Source organism: Panthera pardus, unplaced genomic scaffold, assembly GCF_024362965.1.
Source record: "Panthera pardus isolate Hobbes unplaced genomic scaffold, ASM2436296v1 HiC_scaffold_13, whole genome shotgun sequence".
Taxonomy (NCBI): domain Eukaryota; kingdom Metazoa; phylum Chordata; class Mammalia; order Carnivora; family Felidae; genus Panthera; species Panthera pardus.
The window spans coordinates 79,398,349-79,421,462 of NW_026526688.1; the positions used below are offsets into that span (position 1 = coordinate 79,398,349).

At 39.1% G+C, this 23,114-nt stretch overlaps 1 protein-coding gene across 4 annotated transcripts in view; it reads right to left on the minus strand.

The window, feature by feature from the left end:
• The window catches only part of ARHGAP10 (Rho GTPase activating protein 10), a 321,716-nt gene that overhangs the window by 190,076 nt on the left and 108,526 nt on the right, over window positions 1–23,114 (minus strand). For 3 of the 4 annotated variants that reach the window (XM_053901200.1, XM_053901201.1, XM_053901204.1), the window contains 4 exons: window positions 20,347–20,448; window positions 13,625–13,735; window positions 11,728–11,832; window positions 702–831 (listed from right to left, as the gene is read on the minus strand). In XM_053901200.1, the coding sequence (XP_053757175.1) occupies window positions 702–831; window positions 11,728–11,832; window positions 13,625–13,735; window positions 20,347–20,448 (448 nt within the window). The remainder of the gene's footprint in view (window positions 1–701; window positions 832–11,727; window positions 11,833–13,624; window positions 13,736–20,346; window positions 20,449–23,114) is intronic. The other variant, XM_053901202.1, reaches the window with a different exon arrangement.

Sequence of the window (23,114 nt, forward strand, 5' to 3'; positions counted from 1 at the left end):
CAGTTGAAGAAGTAAAGTTTAAGAGCTGAACAGTTAAAATAAGACCAAACTGTCAAAAGTTTTAAAGAATTTTTAGGTGCCTTAATTTTCAAAATAAGGACACTCTATGCACTGCATATTCACTGAGAGCAACAATACTAAAAATGCAGTGAGATAAGTTAGGATGCCACCTAGGAATATTTTGTATAGCCATCTGCAATCACCCTGATAATTTTAGCAAGAACAAATGATCTCAGATTGGTGTGGAAAGCAATGACGTGAAGGAATAGGAAGAATATGTCCCTCTTGACTTTAACATGGAAAAGGAGTTGTGGGAGGAGGAGGGTGTGCATATGTATATGAATGTGCCTATGTGTATGCGTAGGTGAGAAGGACGGGGGTGAAGGGAAAGGAGGAAAAAGATAATACCACGCCTTGCTTTCAGCCTTACACCATGTTCCGGCATCCTCACAAGCGTTAGCAAAGTATGGTACAGAATTTGGGGGTGCAGCTAGAAAACAGGGTGCATCTTGAGTTCTTCATTTCAGGGTCCCCTCCCCAGAGCAGAAATGTGCTTTCCCCCCAAATATAAAATATACCTTCTAGGACAGGAGGGGGCAGAGGAAGTGGTAGGAATAATTATTCCAAAAATCGAGTAATTACAGTAAGAGTTTTAAAATAATTTTTCATCAGTCATTCATCATTGCTCGGGGTCCTCTTACTTTTTTCCTGTACATACAGGTAGCCTTCTGCTGTGAACTGACTTGCTCGTTTGTGGTCCTTGGGATTCTGTCTGATTTTGTTCATAAGTTCTTCCACTTCTGACCTTGTTCCTTCAAAACGATTCCGCGTCTGAAATAGATAAAATATATATATACACATATGCTTTCAGTTTTCATGTGTTTTGGATGTACATTTTTAAGCCTCTGGATAACTATAATTAAATTTGTAGGATTTTTCTATAAACTTCTCAAGGTATACCCATCCTTTCCAGTGTGTCTCTTTAAGATTGTCATTCAAAGAAAAACATTACTGGTAAAATAGCTAATAGGAGTCTAATAAGCCAAGTAGGGATTACTTTCGAAGCTTTCTAACACCAAGAATAATTGTGTTATTCAACGTAAGGATTCCTACCTCCATGTCTCACAATATTACTAAATCTTAGATTTAAAAAAAATAGGTCATAAAATATATTGGAAGTCTTTCCTTTGCACAATCAACCTGACTCTTTGTTATTTATACCAGCAATATTAAGTACTCAGAATCTGAAAAACTTAATTCTGCTCTGCAAACTAATAAATATGAGGTCATCTTCTCCAGGTCATGGCAATTGCAGTTGAAATGATATTTCTTCTCAGATAAAGGAAGGGGGGGGGGGGTGGAATTTCATGTACAAATAATGTCTTTGCTATCTGAAGAGACAAATCACATTTCTGAAACCCAGGAGACTCAGCATGCCAATATCTCTGTCAAACGGCTACCCTGAAAACGTATATGCAAGGTGAAGTGACAAAATTACCAAGGCAAGCATGATGAGTCAGCACCACCAAGTTTCTGGACATTTCTTTCATCCACACTCTAAAATAATTGTATTAACACCAAAAAACTGCTGATGTGAAACTGTGGACAAGCGGAGATAAAAAAATTTTATTGAAATTCCTCCCCTCTCCTCCCTACAAGGAAAGAGGTTACCGACGGTCCTAGAATAGAAAAATGGTAGAATGGTACACATTCTTTAGGAGAAGAGGAGTCTGATAAATGCAGACTGCAAAGGGGAAAACTTATCTTCAGAAGCTTATTTTAAAAAAACAAGCTGAGAGTTAAAAAAATAAACTTTATGTGCTAGAACAAAACGCAGGATTGCAGGGAGGGTGGAACTCATTTGTTAATGCCAGTTCTCTCTTCCCTTCCTGTTTCTCAAGCCTCCAGGATTTCTTGTCCCCATTTTAATACTCATCTTACCCTGATTTTATTTATTTGCCTCCTTTGTCACTTTGCTTAGTGACAACTCCCAACGCTCACTTCTTTCTGAAGGTACATCTGTGTGTAGAATATTTATACACATAAATACCTCTGAGATATTGGGGGTTTGGTTCCAGGCCACCGCAATAAAGCAAATGTAGCAATAAAGCAAGTCACATGAATTTTTAGGTTTCCTGGTGTATACAAAAGTTCTGTTTACACTATGCTGTAGTCTATTAAGTGTGCAATAGAATTATGTCTTTAAAATGTACATATTTTAAATAAAAACCACTTTATTGCTAAAAGAAGATGCTAACCATCTTCTGAGCTTTCAGTGAGTCAATCATTTTGCTGGTGGAGGGTCTTGCTTTGATGTTGACGCCTGCTGACTGATGAGGATGGTGGTTGCTGAAGGTTGGGGTGACTGTGGCAATTTCTTGAAGTAAGACAACAACGATATATGCCACATCAAATGACTCTTCCTTTCATGAAAAATCTCCCTGCAGCATGCAGTGCTGTTTGGTACCATTTCACCCACGACAGTGCTTCTTTCAAAATTGGACTCAATGCTCTCAAACCCTGCTGCTGCTTTATCAGCTAAAGTTATGGAATATTCTAACTTCTTTGTTGTCATTTTAGCAAATCTTCATAGCAGCTTCACCAGGATAGATTCCATATCAAGAAACCATTTTCTTTACTCATACATAAAAAGCAACTTCTCTGTTAAAGTTTTATCATGAGACTGAAGCAATTCAATCCCACCTTCAGGCTGTATCTACTTCTAATTCTAGTTCTCTCACTATTTCTGCCACATCCGCAGTTACTTCCTCCATTGAAGTCCTGAACCCCTCAAAGTCATCCATAAGAGTTGAAATCAGCTTCTTCCAAACTCCTGCTTATATTGGTATTTTGACCTCTTCCCATGAATCACAAATGTTCTTAATGGCATCTAGGTCTCAACAGAGGACTTAAAACACTCAGTAAATTATGCTGTAAATAAATGTGCTGCATCTGGCTTTGTTGTTCCGTTTACAGAGCACAGGTAAGACTAGAATTAGCCTAATTCTTAAGGGCCCTAGGATTTTCAGAATGGTCAATGAGCACTGGCTTCAACTTAGTCACCAGCTATATTAGCCTCTAACAAGAGAGTCAGCCTGTCCTTTGAAGCCAGGCATCATCTGCGTTGAAAATCTGCTGTATCATGAGGCCACCTTCATGAATTATCTCAGCTGGACCTTCTGGATAGCTTGCTGCAGCTTCTCCAGCAGCACTTGCTACTTCATGTTGCACTTTTCTCTTATAGAAGCAGCTTCTTCCCATAAACTTCGCAAACCGACTTCTGCTAGCTTCTGACTTTTCTTCTGCAGCTTTTTCACTTCTCTCACGCTTCATGGAATTGAAGAGAGTTAGGGCCTTGCTCTAGATTAGTCTTTGGCTTAAGGGAATGTTGTAGCCAGTTTGAGCTCCTGTCCAAACCACTGAAATTTCCTCTGTATCAGCATTAAGACTGTTTCACCTTTTTTTTTTCCTCAATAGGCTTCACACCCAGCACAGAGCTGACAGCAGGGCCTGAACTCATGACCCTGAGATCAAGACCTGAGCTGAGATCCAGTCAGATGCTTAACCAACTGAGCCACCCAGGCACCCCAAGACTGTTTCACTTTCATATTATTCATGTGTTCAGTGGAGCAGCACCTTTAATTTTCTTCAAGAAAGCTTCCTTTGCGCTCACAACTTGGCTGTTTGGCACAAGAGGCATAGTTTTCAGCCCCTGTGGGCTTTTGACATGTCTTCCTCACTAAACTTAAACATTTCTAGCTTTTGCTTTAATGTGTGATTCTTCCCTTCACTTGAACACTTAGAAGCTATTATAGGGTTATTCACTGACCCAATCTCAATATTGCTGTGTCTTAGGAAATAGGGAGGCCTGAGACGAGGGAGAAAGATGGGGGTGCAGGACAGTCGGTCAGTGGAGCAGTCAGAACACACAACATTCAAGTTCGCTATCATATACAGGCACAATCTGTAGCACCCCAAAACAATTATGACAGTGACATCAAAGACCACTGATCACAGATCAGCATCACAAATGTAATGATAATGAAAAAGTATCAAATATCACAAGAATTTCCAAAACCTGAGACAGAGACACCAAGTAAGCAACTGCTATTGTAAAAATAGCACCAGTAGACTTGGGGGACATAGGTTGCCACAAACCTTCAATTTGTAACAAATGCAGTATCTGTGAAGCTCCAAAAGGCAAAGCACAATAGAACAAGGTATGCCTGTACATAGATACACACATATATAGACATGTGCATGCCATGTATGCACAGATGCCAGCAAGGACACACACATGCACATACGTATATTCCTATTTATGTCATGACTTGTATCCAATACTCTCATTAATTATATTAATGCCCAAATTTCCTACATTTGACCAGCAGAGGCCCCTTCTACCTGACCCCTGTACCTTTTGGTATGTCTTCTTGAGTGATCCCCTACTTTCTGGTTCACAAAGGAGTCCTGGGTCCATCTTATACTTTTCTCTGTCCCAGTCCTAAAATCAGTCATATCCCCCAAAGAAGCTGTTATTCCTTTCACTGGAGTGTAGTATTTAGAAACCAAAATCTGAACACAGTGTGCTCACAGCTAAGAGGTTGTCACTGCTTCTGGGTCTTCTTGGCAGATAGAAAAACTATACGGATGTGTGTGTGTGTGTGTGTGTGTGTGTGTGTGTGTGTGTATGTACACATACATACATGTTTTTACACACATACACCTGTCATTTCTATATGTCTCTATATTGGAAAAACCCACATGTTCATACCGGTAAATTTAATTCCAATCCAATACTTCCAGTCTCTTTCTAGCCTATCCCTTCCCAATTTTGTATATTTCTTTTCAGATAGTGAGAAATCTAGTTCCCATTACTCTTAATCTATTTACTTATTTGCTCAATTAATACATTTGCTCAATGCAACCAATCTCTACTCCAGCCACCTCTTTTTCAGGCTGCCTCTACACCCTCCCCCCTCCCACTATACCATCACCCCGACTTTCCCTGCTGCAGGGCTCTCCATGGAGTACTCCCTGCCCTCATCGTCCTACTCCCTCAGATGCTTATGACTGTGCACTGCAAAGGGAGGGAAAGGATTTTACCATTTTAAGTAAATTATGAATGGTAGTTAAAATTGTATTTTTTAAAACTTTGAACATAAATAATAGAATGGCTAGAACCCAGTAATCTCCAATTCTAAATTCTGGTGTCTATTAAAAGATATCATCAAATAATAACGTTAGGCTGTAAATTCTACAGTAAGTGACGATGACAGTGTTTACACTGTGACTGGCACTACTGAAAGCACTTTTTGGTGTTTTATTTACTTTCTTTAAGTTTATTTATTATTTGAGAGAGAGAGAGAGAGGGAGGGAGGGCAAGAGAGAGAGGAAAAGAGAGAATGCTAAGCAGGCTCCACGCTGTCAGTGTGGAGCCAGATGCAGAACTCAATCTCACAACTGCAAGATCATGACCTGAGCTAATCTAAGAGTCAGACACTTAACCGACTGAGCCACCCAGACGCCCTACTTTTGGTGTTTTAATCCTCAAAATAACCTCTAAGTTAGGCTAGTGCTATCCATTGTCAGCAATATACCACTGTATTATTTCCTTTCCTTGCATGCTTTGCTAAATAAATTTCTAAATAAACCAGTCTTAAAGTCTTCTAAATTAAACACTTTATTATATCACCTATTTGGGAGAACAATTTGGGGACTAAGCTGGAATTCAGACCCATCTGAGTATGTCTGGAAAACCGGTGAGTCAAGATTAGCACAGGTTCAGTCCCATATTAAGGGGAGAAGGAGCTTTTCACAGTGTTATACCCAGAAATAAAGCTTTCAAAGCAGAGGCAAAGGCTGACTCCAACTACTGATAGCCATTTTAAGTTTTCCCATCTTAGCCCCATGACCTCACTCAGAGAAGAAAAGAAGGCAAGGCAGAACTAAAAATATGAAGGGGCACCTGGATGGCTCAGTTAGTTATCTGACTCTTGGTTTCAGCTCAGGTCATGATCCCAGGGTTGTGGGACTGAGTCCCACATCAGGCTCCACACTGAGCATGGAGCCTCTTTCTTTCTCTTCTTTCTCTCTGTCTCTCTCTCTCGGTGCCTGGGTGGTTCAGTGGGTTAAGCAGCCAACTCTTGATTTCAGCTCAGGTCAGGATCTAATGGATCGTGAGTCTGAGCCCCAAGTCAGGCTCTGCACTACCAGTGAAGAGCCTGCTTGGAATTTTCTCTCCCTCCTTCTCTGCCCCTCCAGCATGCTCTCTCTCTCTCTCAAGTAAATAAATTTTTTTAAAAAAGATTATCTCTCTCTCTTTCCCTCTGCCCCTCTGGCTTGCATATTCTCTGTCTCTTTAAAATAAAATAAAAATTATGAAGAAGCTTTCATGAAGTAGTTGTAAAACATCAGGGTGGACCCCATGAAGCCCTGCTTTAGTAACTTTGCAAAAGAACATAACATAAAGGGGTAAGTTCCTACCTACACACACACACACCCTCACTGTAATTCTCATATCGCCCCTCATGTGAGATGGCAGAAGAAGGAATGTTATGCAACAGACCCCAAGTGAATAGGTGATCGAGTCTAAATCCCATATAAGACAACTTCCATGGGGGTGAGGGGAACACAGGTTAGAACAGGTGCGAGGTAGGGGTGAGTTGAGGTGCAACATCAGGGCCTAAATCTAGGTTCTTATAATTAAAGGGACTCCCATGTTACCCACAAGTTGCTACGGTGTAGGCAAGCAAATGGCCATATCAAGATGTTTCCCAGTTCCTGTTATTTACTGACCCCAGAAATACCATGAGTGACCCACGTGTATCCGAGTACAGAAGCTGAAACTAACCACCATGACCCCCTAGAGTGATTCTGCCCAAGTTCCAGTGTCAGCCCTGACCTTAAGATATGATATCAGGAAGTTATTATCCTCATTGTCCTCATCTGTAAAATAGGAATAAAAAAAAAAAAATCTACATCATAGGACTTTGACAAAGACTAAATGTGTATAATCCAAATAAAGCACACAGGTAATACCTGGCACTTGGTAACAAAATTAATTTAGCTGCCATTACTACTACGACTACTACTGTTACAAGTAAGTCACCCAAGAGTCACAATTATTCTCATCTAACAGAGGATAAAAGGAAATCTTCACTATCAAACTGACAATTTATTGTTTTAAATCTTATTGGAAGAGAAACTGTATTTTTAATTTTTTTTTCAGAATACAAAAACTAATCCACAAGATTTTAAAACAAAGAGGGAAGGGCACAAACTACAAAAAGAAAAGGTTCAAAAGCAATTAAAAGGAACTATAAACCTATTTCTCACAAATAACCACATTTGTATTTTTTACACAATCACTTCCAATCTCTTTTTGAAAAAAACATAGTTTATTATTTTAGTGCTCTATTTTTCTCACAACACTGTAACAAAAATATTTGGGCATATTCTTAAAATCTTCTTAACTATTCTTAGTATTTTCTGGGGATTCTCCATGAATCCTAAGATTTCTCACATTAAATTTCCTTCTAGGAAGAATTCTATTCTAGTCTCTCTTTCCCCACATTCTTCTGGGGATAAAGATAACAAAAGTTTAAATTCAGTTTTTTAAAATACCCTTCAATTTTGATCCAATTTATATTTTTCCAGATATAGAAATCTATTTTCCTAGAAATAGAAAATCTATCTTCTAAAAGCCATCTTGCTCTGTTTTCCTTTCCATGTATTACTCTGGATTATGGAAAGTGGATGAGGAATAAGTTGCTTCCAAAATAATAAAAAATAAAAGAGGTATGATCATTTTTACAATAGAAAAGGTGAAATCAGATAGACGAAAAGTAGCTTGTTTTCATTTTTAGATAACATTTACCTTTTTTCTGATTATAAAATGATTTTGCGATTTTTTTACTATAGTAAAATACTTACCAACCAAAATCATCCATGGCATTATAGTGCAGAGATAATCGACACTATGATTTGGTTTTAATATTTGGGTATATGTCCTTGAATACACAAATATACAGAGCATAAAAATAATATGCCTTTTTGTAATTTGTAGTTTTATATAGCCAGCGTTTTCCCTTTTTTACACTAAAAGCTGCTATCATGAGGGAATGAGAGAAATGGACAAGAAATGAGCAAATTACAGCAATACAGTAAAAATGTTCAGCAGGTAGCACAGAACAAGTGCCATGTGTTTCAAACGTGCAGGTATTTCTGAAGGGAAAAGAATTAGCTTAAAGCAAAAATGAACAGCAAAGACACCTTGGTCAGGTGTTCTCAAAATTGCCAGTGAGGCACAAAGAAGAGGCTCTACTTGAAAGAGTTGCAGGAGCAGACTCAGAAACACAACAAAATAAAGAGATAAAATATTTAGAGAAGCAGTATCAGGGCAATACTGATGACAATCCTTAAACTCCAGAGGATACAGAAAAATTTTCCAGTCAACTGTTCTTTGCCCACTTCTCTATGGGAAAGCTGTTCTCAAGTGTGTAAGTTAACTTCTGAATATATTTAACCAAGTTATTTTGTGAACCTTTTTTTAAATATTTTTTAATGTTTGTTTATTTTGAGAGAGAGAGAGTGAACATGCAGGGGAGGGGCAGAGAGAGAGAGGAAAAGAGAGAATCTCCAAGCAAGCTCCAAGCTGTCAGCACAGAGCCTGATGCAGGGCTCAAACTCAGGAACCGTGAGATCATGATCTGACCAGAGATCAAGAGTCAGATGCTTAACCCACTGAGCCACCCAGGGGCCCCTTGTGAACCATTTTAAGTGATAGTTTGTTTTTAAGTTTTGCTTGTAATATTTCATGACTGAGTATTGGCTCATTTACATTGAAATATTTAATCTCTCGAAATTATTTTGGTGTATGTAAGGTAACTAGATCCCTCTTACAATACAGGCTTGTTACAAAAGTACTTCCATCCACAAGCAAGCCGTGCATGGACAGTTTCAGTGAAGCCCACAGGAGATGATAATTTGTCTATCCCACCTGTCACCCAAGACACTAAGGCACAGCCAGCTTCATGGGCATGTAGTCTGCACAACCACAAAGAATCTTGTGCTCAGAAGGTCACACACTTGGTTTAATGCTCTGTTGTCACAGACTTGAAATTATTCATTTTTAAATAAGGGCCCTGCCTTCCCATTTTACATTGGTCCCACAAATTATGGATCCGGTTCTGCCTGAAGGTTCTCTCACCCAGGCCAGCCCTACAGTTGACAGATGATGTCCACACAGAAAAAGTACATTTCCACAAGTTATATAGCCAGTTGGTACAAGAATATAATTTATCTTCTACACTAACTATATAGAGTTCTTTTCACAACACTGTGTTCTGCTGTCTGCAAAAGTATTCTGAAAAATCATAGCAACATTAGGCTATTTCCACTACCTATAGAGACACTTTCAAGTTAGAACTAGGGGCGACTGGTTGTAAGTCAGTTGAAGGTCTGACTCGTGATCTTGGCTCAGGTCATGATCTCATGGTTCATGAGATCGGGCCCCACATCGGGCTGTGTGCTAACAGCACAAGCCTGCTTGGGATTCTCTGTCTCTCCTCTCTCCCTCTCTCTGCCCCTCCCCTACTCATGCTCACTCACTCTCTCTGTCTCTGTCTCTCTCAAAGTAAATAAATAAAAAACTAAAATAAAATCAGAACTAATCGAGGCACTTGGGTGGCATAGTCAGTTAAGCATCACTCTTGGTTTCAGTTCACGGTTTCAGTTCACATCATGATCTCACAGTTCATGAGTTCAAGCCCCACATTGGGCTCTGTGCTAACAGACGGCTTGGGATTCTCTCTCTCCCTCTTTCTCTGCCCCTCCCCTGCTCGCTCGCTCACACACTCTCTTTTTCTCTCTCAAAATAAAAAAAATGTTGCTTTATCACACAAATAAAATTAGAAGTATCTATACATATGCATTTTGATATATTTTTAAATTCTGTTACATTATAATCACTGATAGTGGGGGGGGGGGGGGGGAGGGTTGTACTCTTTTATTTAACCCAGCTCAATATCCAAACAATCTACAAATACAAATTGACACATGATTTACCAAAAAAAAAAAAAAAAGAAAAAGAAACTTCATTATCTACATTTCCAAATGTAGGGAACTATGAAAAACAAAAACTTGGAAACAAAATCTATACAAAAATCATTCCTCCTCAGTCTCAAGATATCAAACTGAAAGTCAGGCAACAACAGCACAGAGAGTCCCATCTTTCGTGTGTCTTTCAGTATGCGCTCATATGCATGTATTCCAAAACTCACTCGCTTTTTTTTCATCAAGGTCTAAAATTATACTAAACATAATCTGAATAGCATTCCAATGAGGACACTTCCCAAAGTCAACTCAAGTGTTAAGAGAAAAAACACCCACCACCTTCTGATCAAAATCACATATGTTGTAATAATTTAATAAATTAATAAAGCTCTCCTAAATCTCTTTATCCAAGACCTCTTTGAAAGCATACGTTTTCCAGGAAAATAATACGGACCAACTGCAACTGTGAACTCAATACATTAGTGAATATGCATAAACACAGGAAAGAAATTCCTCTTGAACCAGCAACCAAAAATCAAGTAAGATACACAGAAGAAACTGAGATCATTAGAACTAAAATGCCTTACATCTAACGTGGAGTGCTCTTTTGTCTGTTCCCTACATGGAACACTGAAAGTTACATAACAAAACTTATCCTTACAACTATCCCACAAAGTGCAATATGGTGACAGTTAACACTACTGTAGGACATACTTAAAAGTTACTAAGAGAGGGGCACCTGGGTGGCTCAGTCAGTTAAGCGTGCGACTTCAGCCCAGGTCATGATCTCGGTCCGTGAGTTTGAGCCCCGCATCGGGCTCTGTGCTGACAGCTCAGAGCCTGGAGCCTGCTTCGGATTCTGTGTCTCCCTCTCTCTCTGCCCCTTCCCTGCTCATGCTCTGTCTCAAAAATAAAAAAAAAAAAATATTCCAAAAAAAAAAGTTACTAAGAGAGTGGATCCTAAGTTCTCATCACGTGAAACAACATTTTTCTGTGACTACATGAAGTGACAGACGTTAGCTAAACTCTTCATGGTAATTGTCTTTCAATATGAATGTCAAGGGGCGCCTGGGTGGCTCAGTCGGTTAAGCGTCCGACTTCAGCTCAGGTCACGATCTCGCGGTCCATGAGTTCGAGCCCCGCGTCGGGCTCTGGGCTGATGGCTCAGAGCCTGGAGCCTGCTTCCAATTCTGTGTCTCCCTCTCTCTCTGCCCCTCCCCCATTCATGCTGTGTCTCTCTCTGTCTCAAAAATAAATAAACGTTAAAAAACATATATGTCAAGCCAGTATGCTGTACAATTGAAACTTATAATAGTACTGTGTGTCAATTAAATCTCAATAAAACTAGAAAAAAATACATAATTTATGTGACTCCTGATTTAAAAAACATACCTAGTGACTTTTCTGAAAGGCAAGAAAAATAAATTCATAAAACAAATTCATTAATTTAAAAAAAAAAAAAAAAAAGAACCGCCAGGTGGCACAATTCCCCGAGCCTCACCTCCATGAAAAACAGTTTGTTATGCTGAGAAATGACCAGAAGGTGGCAACGTAGCCTCAGTTTCTCAGCACCAACAGCTCAGTCTGGTCTTAGTTTAAGGTTTTTCATATACCAAATCAAAAATACACATCTCAAACATCCTTTATACCAGAAAGCTTTCATTTCCTTACATTCTGAATGTTGATCTGTAGTTCCATTTTGTAGTGATTGAAGTCTTTGGCAAGTTCATGGCCCTGATGATAGAAAGTAAACATTCCCTGAAAAAATGACAGCATCTAAGACAAAAGGGGGAAAAAATGACATTAGCACAAAAAAAAACCTCAGGGGGAAGAAGAAAGAATAAAAAACAGCCACATGTTCCCCCCAATGCCATTGCAATTCTACTGAAATAAAATTAAAAGAAGTCACCAGAAGTCAATTAAATCTAACCGCATATTATTTATTAATCTCTTTAAAAAATGAAGGATTTGTGATTTCTCCTTAAATATCAGAGCCATTAGATAGCTTTTATAGTGCACTGTACTGGAGAAATGATACAGCACCCATGTGTTCTTTTTTGTGAAGAGAATCTCCATATCCATTTATAATTGAAACCTTATCACCGTAGGTCAACACAAACTGTAACAAAAAGTGAAATCACAGAATCAAAGAGCTACAGGCTCTCTCCAGTGGCATTTAGTGCAGCACAACCTCTCTCTTTGGTCTACCAGGACAGTCAGTGACTGGGGCAGAGACGGGTAGAGACAGGGAGATAATTAAGCTCTGAGTTCTTACCAACCCTCAACCTGCTCTTCTTGATTAGAGAGCACCTCCTTCTGCCCAAACATGGGAGTAAATTTAAAGTGAGTACAAGCATAATTTGGGATAGGAGTTAAGAAAATCCTGAAATTCATTTTCTTTATAATGTCACATAGCATAATGGCTAGCAATCTGGGACTCTAATGTCAAGTGGCCAGCAGGGATCAATCCCCAACTTCAGCTATGTTATGAGAACTTGGGGAAATTAATGAAATTTTCTGTACTTCTATTTCCGTATTTGCTTAGTGGGATAATAAAAATATCTCCTTCTGGAGTTCCTGTGTGGAATAAACACATGAGCACGATGAAGTATTAGAACAATGCCTTGAACAAAGAGCACTGTAAATAATGTAGGTCATTATTATTTCACATAAAAGAAAGCTTTAAGGAGATGAATTGTTCCCTAATGGTTGAAATTAGGTTAATCTATTATTCCAACTGGACTATTGCTTCCATGAATGCCAATTTTAAGTTAATCATTACTTGGTTATTTTTTGTTTCTCAAAATCACATATAGTGGATAATTGTATAGCATGTAAATTTTATCTCAGTAAAGCTGTTTTTTAAAAAACCACATGCAAAAACACCTATATTAAAATTAATCTTGAGAATCATGAATTCTAGTGTTTCTTGTTTTCACTAAAACCCACAGTATGAATTATTACTTTACATATCTTCATATACGTCACATATATATAACATCTATATAAGCACAAACACAAATCATATGTCTCTGAAATAAGTATAAAGAACTGCCAGAGTAACTCACAAAATAGTTTCAAATGCTCCAATATGCTGGTTCTTAACCCAGGTTGCCATGAGCATACAGTTGTGTTAAAAATAATTTGTTACCAAGAACTGTTTAAAGTGCCAAAATTTGGATTGCTGTACTTGCTTCAGAACAAACTCGAGAAGAGTGAAGATTATCCATCGACACCACTGCTCGCTCTCCCATCCTAACACTTCTTTCAAAGGGTTTTCTTTAAAGGGTGGGTCTACAATAGGGTGGCAGAAATTGCACCTGATTGCAGAGTCATGGAGAAATAATATTCACCATATGTTGCTGTGCAAAGAAGGCCGAGAACCACCGAACTGTGAAGGTGGTTCCTTGACCTCATCGCAATCTGGGTCCACCCTTTACAATTCATGATGTCTTGCTTCCTGTGTATGAATCCTGGTCCCCAGGAACTGTAAATTTCATCTAGAAAGAAAAATGTTTCTAGGATATCTATTACATGTAACAGCAGAACAACTTTCTATGATACTTACAGGTTCCACAAACTCAAACTTCTTTCTTTCTTGGATCTCCTGAAGCTTACATACATACTCAAGGGACAGTTCATAAAAGTGCTGCCGGTTTTGCTCCACTTGCATATCTGCCTATGTTAAAGTAATAGAGGCTGGTTAAATCAGAGACGGTAAGGAGTGAAACGCTTGACCAGAGGTTGGCAATGCTATAAGCTCTGTGCAAAATATGGCCTGCAGCCTCGTTTTCTACACAAAGTTGTCCTGGAACACAGTCGTGGCTACTGGTTTATAGATCTTCTATAGCCACTTTCCTGCTAGAACAGCCAAACTGAATACTATGGCTGCCACAGGGACCTTAGAGTTTGCAAAAGTATACAGCGTTTACTATCTGACTCTGCAGAAAAAGTCTGCCAACGCTTGCTCTTTATGATGAGATTGGCCCCAAAGGATTAAACACTGAAGGATGCCTCTTCACGGAAAACTCACCCCAACCACAACGGACACCCAAGGTTGAACTATACACATATGATCAAAATCACATAAACATTATTTCCGTTGACAAATCCTGTAAGAATGCAGTCGGCCTGGGAAACTGTAGTCACTTCAGTAGTCATGAGTGAAGGCAGCAGGTGAGGAAGTGGTAGCTATGGTACCATCTCAAGAACCTGGTTCTTAAATACCATACGATCTGGTAATTCCACTTCCGGGTATAACCCAACAAAAGCGTTAATTTGAGAAGACGTGAGCGCGCCTATATTTATGGCAGCATTATCTAGAATGGCCAAGATATGAAAGCAGCCAAGTGTCCACCAACAGATGAGTGGATAAAGAAGATATGCTATATATACAATGGACTACTGCTCAGCCATAAAAACAGGTGAGCTCTTCTCACTTACAACAACATGGATGGACTTAGACGCTGTTAGGCTAAGTGAAGTAAGTCAGACATAGAAAGACAATACCATATGATTTCATGTATATGTGGAATCTAAAAAACAAAGCAAAACAAAATAAACAAAAAGGCAGAAATAGACCCATAAAAACAGAGAACGAAACGACGGCTGCTGGAGGGGAGAGAGGTGAGGAGGATGGGCAAAACGTGTGAAGGAGAGAGAAGGTACAGGCTTCCAGTTGCGGAATGAGTAAGTCACGAGGATGAAAGGTACAGCATAGGGGATATAGTCAACAGCACCGTAACAGTGTTGTTTGGTGGCAGATGGTAGCTACATCTATGGTGGACACAGCAAAATGTATAGAGCTGTCAAAGAACTATGTTGTGCCTGAAACTAATGTAAAATTGTATGTCAACTGTACTTCAATCAAAGAAAAAAGAAAAGAGCCTGGTTCTCAAAAGTTGGGCCAGAGCTTGAAGCCCATCTGTAGGCAGTCAGGCTGTTAAGTCCTCAAAATGTCTCATCCTCTGGGAGTAAACAGGCACCAGATGGTCAGGAGACTGTTCAAAAAAAAAAAAAAGTTCCAGCTTATCTGGTCTAACTAGAAGGGCACTATGGGAGGAGCAGGATTCCATGGAGGAAGAGCAGGGAAAGAATGGCCAGCCTAGAAACCATTCTTACAAGGCATCACATAATATATTTCTTAATTTGGCCAATTTTACTTTTAAAGGTATTTATCTAGACATTTCTCCAAAGAAAATATATAAATGGCAAGAAGCACCTGAAAAGATGCTCAACATAACTAATCATTACAGAAATACAAATGCAAGATAACACCTCATGCCTATCAAAACAACAACAAAACTATTAAAAAAAAAAAAAAGAAAGAAAGAGAGAAACAGGGGCACCTGGGTGGCTCAGTCAGTTAAGCATCCAACTTCGGATGAGATCACGATCTCATGGTTCATGAGTTCGAGTCCCGCGTCAGGCTCTGTGCTGACAACTCAAGAGCCTGGAGCCTGCTTCAGATCCTGTGGCTCCCCCTCTCTCTGCCCCTTCCCTGCGTGCGCGCTCTCTCTCTCTCCCTCTCTCTCTCTCTCTCAAAAATAAATAATAAAACATTAAAAACATTAAAACAAAACAAGTGTTGATGGGGATATGGAGAAACTGAAACCCTATGCACTGTTGGTGGAAATGTAAAATGATGAAGCTACTCTGGAAAACAGCATAGCAGTTCTCCAAAAAAATTAAAACCAGAATTATCACGTGACCTAGCAATTCCATTTCTTGGTATATACTCATAAAAACTGAAAACAGGGACTCGAAAAGATTTATCTAACCAGGTTCATAGCAACATTATTTTCAACAGCTAAAAGGCAACAGCAAGCAAAGTAGCCACTGACAGATACATGGATAAACAAAATGTGATATATATACATATACAGTAGAATATTATTCAGCCTCGGAAAGGAAGGAAATTCTGACACGTGCTACAACATGGATGAACCTTGAAAGCATTATGGTAAGTGAATAAGCAAGTCACAAAAGGACAGATACTCTATGATTCCACTTTTATAAGCTACCTAGAACCAACACAGAAAGTGGAAGGGTGGTTGTAAGGAGATAGGGGTAGGGAGCTGGGGAAGTATTATTCAATGGGCACAGAGTTTCAGTATTAAGAGATGACAAGAGCTCTAGATGTGAAGGTAGCAGTGGTCGCACAACCATGTGAATGTATTTAATGCCACTGAACTGTGCCCTTGAAAATCATTAAGTGCGTATATTTTATGGTATGGAAATGTGACAACAATCTTTTTCATCTTGGAGGGAAAAAGTATCTATCATGGCAAAAAAATTTTTTTAGCATGAAATGAATTTTCGAGTAGAATGTTATATGAGTGTTATGTTACTAAGCTACTAAGCTAAAATGAGAATTTCTACTTAATACTCATCAAAATCATCTTTTTTATGCCTCGAATAACCAGAGTTTGAAAGTTCAGCCACCAGTAGCTAGCAGACACAACTCTGGGGCGGGGGCGGGGGCGGGGGGGAGAGGGATGCAATTTTGTTTTGTATTTAATAAAATGAAGATGTGAAGAGTTCCAGGTAGATTCCTCATGTTTGGTTACTGGGAAACGTCCTTCAAGAAAATTACACAAGGATCAGACTTAGCCAAGTAGGCTCTTTATTTCAGCAGATTTTCTCACCTGGTTGTCTGTACTATTCCAATCACCGTGGCATTCATTGATGGTCAACCTCTATACACACCCCTACTATTCTGGTTATCCGTAACCACTATGCCACGCACTGTGTGATTAGATCACCAAAATCCCCAGGGTTGCCCATAACCTGTCATTTACAACAATGCCAAGGGCACCCTAATGATATGGAGCAGCACAGTCCTTTAGAGCCTGACTCAAATCTGGAAGGCAATCACTATATGTGGAATAAAGCACAAAGCTTCCAAAACCTTTGGAATTTCCTGAGAGATGGGAATATCTTTTGCCATACATAAAGAGCCTCTCCGGAGTTTATGCCACTGAGATGACTTATGGTGGGGCCTCTAGATAGCACCAGAAAGACTAAATGATCAGAGGGCTAGAACTTTCAGTCCCACCTACTGACCTCTGGCAAAGAACTTAGGAAGTTCTGTAAAAATGCTTGAACTTCAAGGTCTGTGAGCACATGCATGTGCCTGGAGAGTAATACACCCCAGTTCCATGGGGACAGAAGTTTCTATGCTTGGGACCCTTCCAGACCCCACGGTGTGTACCCTTTCATCTAGCTAGTTATCTCAATCTTTTATACTATTCTTTACGATAAATTGGTTAAGTAAATGTTTTATCTCAGTTCTGTGAGCCACTCAGGAAATGAATCAAACCCAAGGAGGGGGACATAGGAACATCTAATTTATAGCAAGTAGATCAGAAGCACAGGTAACACCTTGATTTGCAACTGGTATCTTAAAAAGGGACAGTGCTCTGGACTAAGCCCTTAACCCCCTGGGCTGATGCCGTCTCAGGTAGATAGTGTCAGTAGTGAGCTTATTGCTGGGCAGTGTAGGAAAACACACATTCAGACTGTACTTTTTACTGTATCAAGCAAAAGTGACATTTTTAACAATTCCAATTTGACCATCACCCAATTTCTGGCCATTCCTTCTATATGTATTTGTAACAAGAACAGACCATTCTCTTGCAAAGTTATTCACAAGATCTACTCCTCCAGTCACATATACTGAAATATAATCAATTGACCGACTGCTTAAAAAACAAAAATATACTTCAAAAATTAACAGAAATAGATTTTTCTCAAATGTCTGATACTTGTTCTAGTGTAAATATTAATTATAATTTAGGGATGGGGATGGAAGTAGAAGGTATTGTGCTCAATAAACACAGAACTACAGCTAATGTCCTAACAAAATTACCAAAATAGCCAGCCTGGTGTTTGCAACAATCGTGTCCTGTTACTTTCATTTGAGACAAAGAGAAAGAATAAATGATGCAAGTTTCTATGCCTTTGTTCAGTACCACTCTCAGCAAACTTTATAAACCTCTTGAGCACCTCAACTCAGTTCACTAAAGATTAGCAATACATAAGCCAATGCCAAAAGCAACGAAAATCCAAATCTAACCTTTTTCTTTTAAAGAGCATCCCCCCCAAAAAAGGCCTTCACGTTTGCAAGAGAAAGCTGTTTCAAGTGGGAGTTTCTATGTTTGTAAAGAGTAAATAGCAAGATAGGGCAGAATGTACAGTTTAAATGAAACTAAAATGATTCATCTTGAGGGTCTCTTCAAATTGCTGATCTGGAGTCTAATTATCTTTGGAAATGATCAAATGGATGGAGCCCTAGCTCACTATGCAAGCAACTTCATCCTTCTTCATTCAGTATTTAGTGCCTACTCCCTGACTAGTACTATTCTAGGTGTAAAGGACAGACTACTGAATAAAACAATGTCGCTGCCTTCAAGGAGCTTACAAGATAGTGCAAGAAGCCATGTAACAACCAAATATTTAGTATGTCAAATGTTTGTAAGAGTATGAAAAAATCAAAGCAGCATAAGGGGGACACTTTAAATAAGACGGTGGGGGACTTCTCTAGTAAGGTGAACTCTGAGCGGAGAGTACGTGGAGGAGTGAGGCATACAGGTCTGGGCTGGAAACGTATCAGGCAGTAGGAGAACAAAAAAGCAATGGCCCTGAGCGCAGAGGATGCTTGACCCAATGCAGCCAGAGCAAAGCAGCCCGTGTGGGTGCGAGGACAGGAGGGTGGGCCCTGGGCCTCCAAAGATAGCTATTGTGGGGGGTCTGGGGAGGACCAGCAACATCAAGGCTCACCCTGCTTGCTGTATAGAAAATAAACTGTAGAAACATCTTGGTGGAAACAGGGAGACCAATTAAGAGGGCTTTGCAGTAATCCATGTGAGAGATGCCAGCTGCATGGGCCAGGGTGAGATGGGGCCCGGGGTGGGGGGGTGGCGGGGGGAGTAGAAGTGGCCATATTCTGAGAATATCCGGAAGCTACAGACAATATATGCCAACAGACTGGATGTAGGGTAAGAGAGTAAGGGCCAAGGATGGCCATAAAGATTTTGCCTAAGCAACGGCTTGAATAAGATACCTAATTAGCCAGTGAAGACGGAAATTTACTTACAGCATGAAATTCCCTTCAGGATCTCTGAAAAGAGAGATAATGGGAAAAGACAGGTAGAATGCTGCTGGCATTAGGAGAGTCTATGAAAACAACAGCTGTAATTTCAAAATGGGCAGAGGGAGCATATGGAACAACTGTATGGTTTTCTACACAATGTGGAACGAGGAGAGACTGGAGCCCTACCTACCTACAGTATTGTAGTGAGGATTAAATGGTATAAAAGCTCCTTTCTCTTTTATAAACTTCCAAACGCCATCCAAATGTCAAAGTTATTAAAGAGGAAAAAGTAAATGTGACATGTGGGGAATGTCAAAATGACCACACACACACATAGTGTGCAACTAAATATCTGACATTTAAATATAAACCAGCTTTATACTAGAGCCAATGTTATTAGCGTCATTTTGATGATACTTCAGTAAAAGTATGTTATAATGCTATATTATGCCCAGATTCCTTAGGTGTTTAAAAATAAACAAATAAGAAAAAAAAAATCACACTGTTGTGGGATGAGTCAAGATCCCAACAGCTGCAAAACAGCATTATTTTTAATGAAAACATATGTTCCAAATTGCAAACCACTGAGTTTCCATTCAAGTGTGTGAGTGAGAAAACACAAGTGCCAGGGAATTTAGAAAAGAGAAAGACAGACAAAATGAGAGATAAGATATAAATTCCTTTCTCCTTACACATGGCTCCCTCCAAAAAAAAAAAAAAAAAAAAGTCTATTACCACAAGTAAAGCAGACGCTCTCTTTCCAATGAAGCTGAACTTCCTGAATCTTCAGCATTACATAAGATTAATGCTGTCTTCACATAAAAACAAAATGGTAGATGAGCTTATTAAATTCATTTCTTCACAGTCTTGAAAGCCAATTAATGAATCTATTCCCCCAAAAATAATATACCCGTTCTTCAGTAACGCTGGATAAAATTGTTCCCGTGAAAATATACTCAGAATCAAAAATGTTAATACTATGAATCTATACTGAATTAATCACTGTAAGATGTATTCATTATTTTGCATCTTGTTCCACAAGAACTTTTTTTTCCCCTTAATTCATGGCATTACCTCTTCGTTTTTTTTTCATCCCTAGATGAAAAGTTCACAAAAGAAAAGCACACTTTAAATGGAAAAGACATGCACTGCTCATTGAATTTAGGAACAAATTAACAGAAAAATAAAAACAATACCTCTTGTAAGTGTGAGTCTTTCTTTTTGGCTGATAAATTCAAATGCTTATCAATTAGACTATAGTTCTTTTCTGTTTCTTTGTCAAACTTCTTTTTTTCTTCCTACAAGTCAGAAAACACAGACAACTACGATTAAACAGGAGGGAAAATGTATGCGCAAAGTTTATCTACTAGGAAGCTCAAGATATGAATAGTATCTAAAAATAAATAAAGTACCACTGAGTGTGAGGAAGCTATCTGAAAAATCTATCTGTACTCATGCCACTGCTTACGAATCATCAAAGCAGCGTTAGGATTAAAGAGTCACTCATCTTTTCTTTTTTTTCCTTTAATGGGCTTTTTACCAAGCACATTAGTTTTCAACTCTTCATACTTAGTGCTTAGAATTAATACCATGTCACTTGTCCCTCATTAAAAGAAATAATAATAAAAAAGAACACAGGGTTAAAACAGCAAACTTGTGCAGATTTTGGCATAGAAATGGGATTCTTTTAAAACTGAGTAAATTTTAGTCTACATAAAAAAAGGAAGCATCATCACAATTGGGGGGAAAATCTTGGGAAAGATTTTAATTGTCCAGTGTGAATATAACAATAAGACCCTCTGATCAGAAACATCATCTCCTTTCCCAAACTTTCCCAGTGATTTCTGTAACACTATTCAGAATATGTATCAATTAGATCAGTCTACAGGGCATAAGGTAAACACTGACACCTTTGTACTGAGACTCTGTGATTAGCATTACAAACATTTCTCAGGTACTGCCTAGAACCAGCATTTGCTTCCTTTGTCGATAGAAGCTTTTTGAGAAAACAAGTATCCTAATGGTTAAATACAGAAAAGATAGACGATCTCCTCTGCCAATTTAAGTGGATTTTTAATAAACATTTCTGAGCACCAACGAGAGCACACTATGTCCTCATGCCCTCAAAATGTTTCCATTAACTTCAAACTCTCCCTAACTCTCCAAGGGCTCCTGGAAAGGAACATTCTCTTCCCTATTTTCCAACTTCTATTTTCTAAAGCAAAAACGAACATTTCCCATCTTTTCTGATATGATCTTTTTCTTATTAGGCAAAGAGACTGAACAAAGCACGTGAGAAGTCTGTTTCTTCACATTTGTCATTATTTTTTCAGGACATGGGACTACAAAAACTGTGGGAACCTAGGACAGAGCCTCTGCTGGCTCATCCCACACGGAGGGAAGACAGTCTCAAGAACGGATGTTTCTTCCCATTTCTATTCCAAGTTGAATTACAAATTAGCTACACAACTTTGAAAAAAAATTCACAACACAGAACTTTAGTTTTCTTACTGAAGAAGTCAGGGGATTTTTTTTTTTGTACTTGCTCATTTTTAGATCCAATCCTAAAATTCTGTGACCCTATGGATCACCTACGTGTGACAACAGTCACACTTTTGTTGACACAGAAGCACTTTTTCTTTATGCTCTCTAGGTTTCATTTACAGCTATTTAAAAAAAAAAGTTTAAGGCATGAATACAGTTACTCTCTTTTCTGCTTTTTATTACTACAGTTTTCATCAACTATTTTGGTGACTCACAGAAAAATAAAGTAAAACAAACATATGGCCACTGTTTCAGAATCTCCACTATTTTAACAAGCTGATATGGTAGAATGCATGCTGGATCTGGTGTGAGAAAACCAGCTCTCATCCTGGCTACTTAGGACTGTGACTGCACCAGCCTCACAGTGTTCTCTGAGCATGTTTCTCACGTTCAAACAAAACAGGAAGAGAAGGCATTCCGCTGCATTCACCACATGGTTACCGCAAGGCAGGATCGTGTAGTAAAAAATGCTCCCTAGTGCAGATTCGTACTTACCAGGAACACTGAAAATATTTTTACGCATTTGATTTCATCAGAATCACAGAACAGGACAAAGGAAGCAGTGATGCTAAAAAGAGCAGTCAAAACACCCGGCACACTCAGCAGCAGTGGGGTTTGTAAGTTAACACGTGGGTAAAGTTGAGAATGAAAGAAAGCGGGGGTATCAAAGGCTTTATGCAGAAAGAATTCAGCCAAGAAAGAACATTCCACCCACCAACGAGAGTGGAAATGCATTCGTCCACATGTGGTATGGCGTTATACAAATGCTGCTGTGTTTTGTTTTTAAATCTTAAGACCTAAATAAAATTATTTCTTCTTGCATTTGTTCTCAGTGCCATTACAGGGCAGTATTGTTTCTTTGTGCTCATATGGCTTTTGTGTTACACATGGGAGTATAGGCTAGTATACAAGCCATGTCATCTGATTTTTCTGGAACAGCTGAAAAACCCAGTGATTTTTAAATAGTGGCTACCGGGCACCTGGGTGATTCAGTCGGCTGAGCATCTGACTTCGGCTCAGGGCATGATCTCATCAGTTGATGAGTTCAAGCCTTGCATTGGGCTCTGTGCTGACAGCTCAGAGCATGGAGCCTGCTTCAGATTCTATGTCTCCCTCTCTCTCTGCCCCTCCCCTGCTCATGCTCTCTCTCTGTCTCAAAAATAAACAAACATTAAAAAAAATAAAATAGTGGCAATCGGTTTTTTTTTTTTTTTTTTACATTTTAACATGAGTAAGACAAACAAAATTATGTTTACAGGTTAACTATGATTCACTGAAAGTCAGCTTGTAATTGGTTACAAAACCTATGCCCATGCCCCACGACCCCCTCAACCCCCCCCCCCCCAAAAAAAAGTAAAGAACAGTTATTACTTAAAATAGTGTAACCAGGGCACCTGAGTGGCTCAGTGGGTTAAGCAGC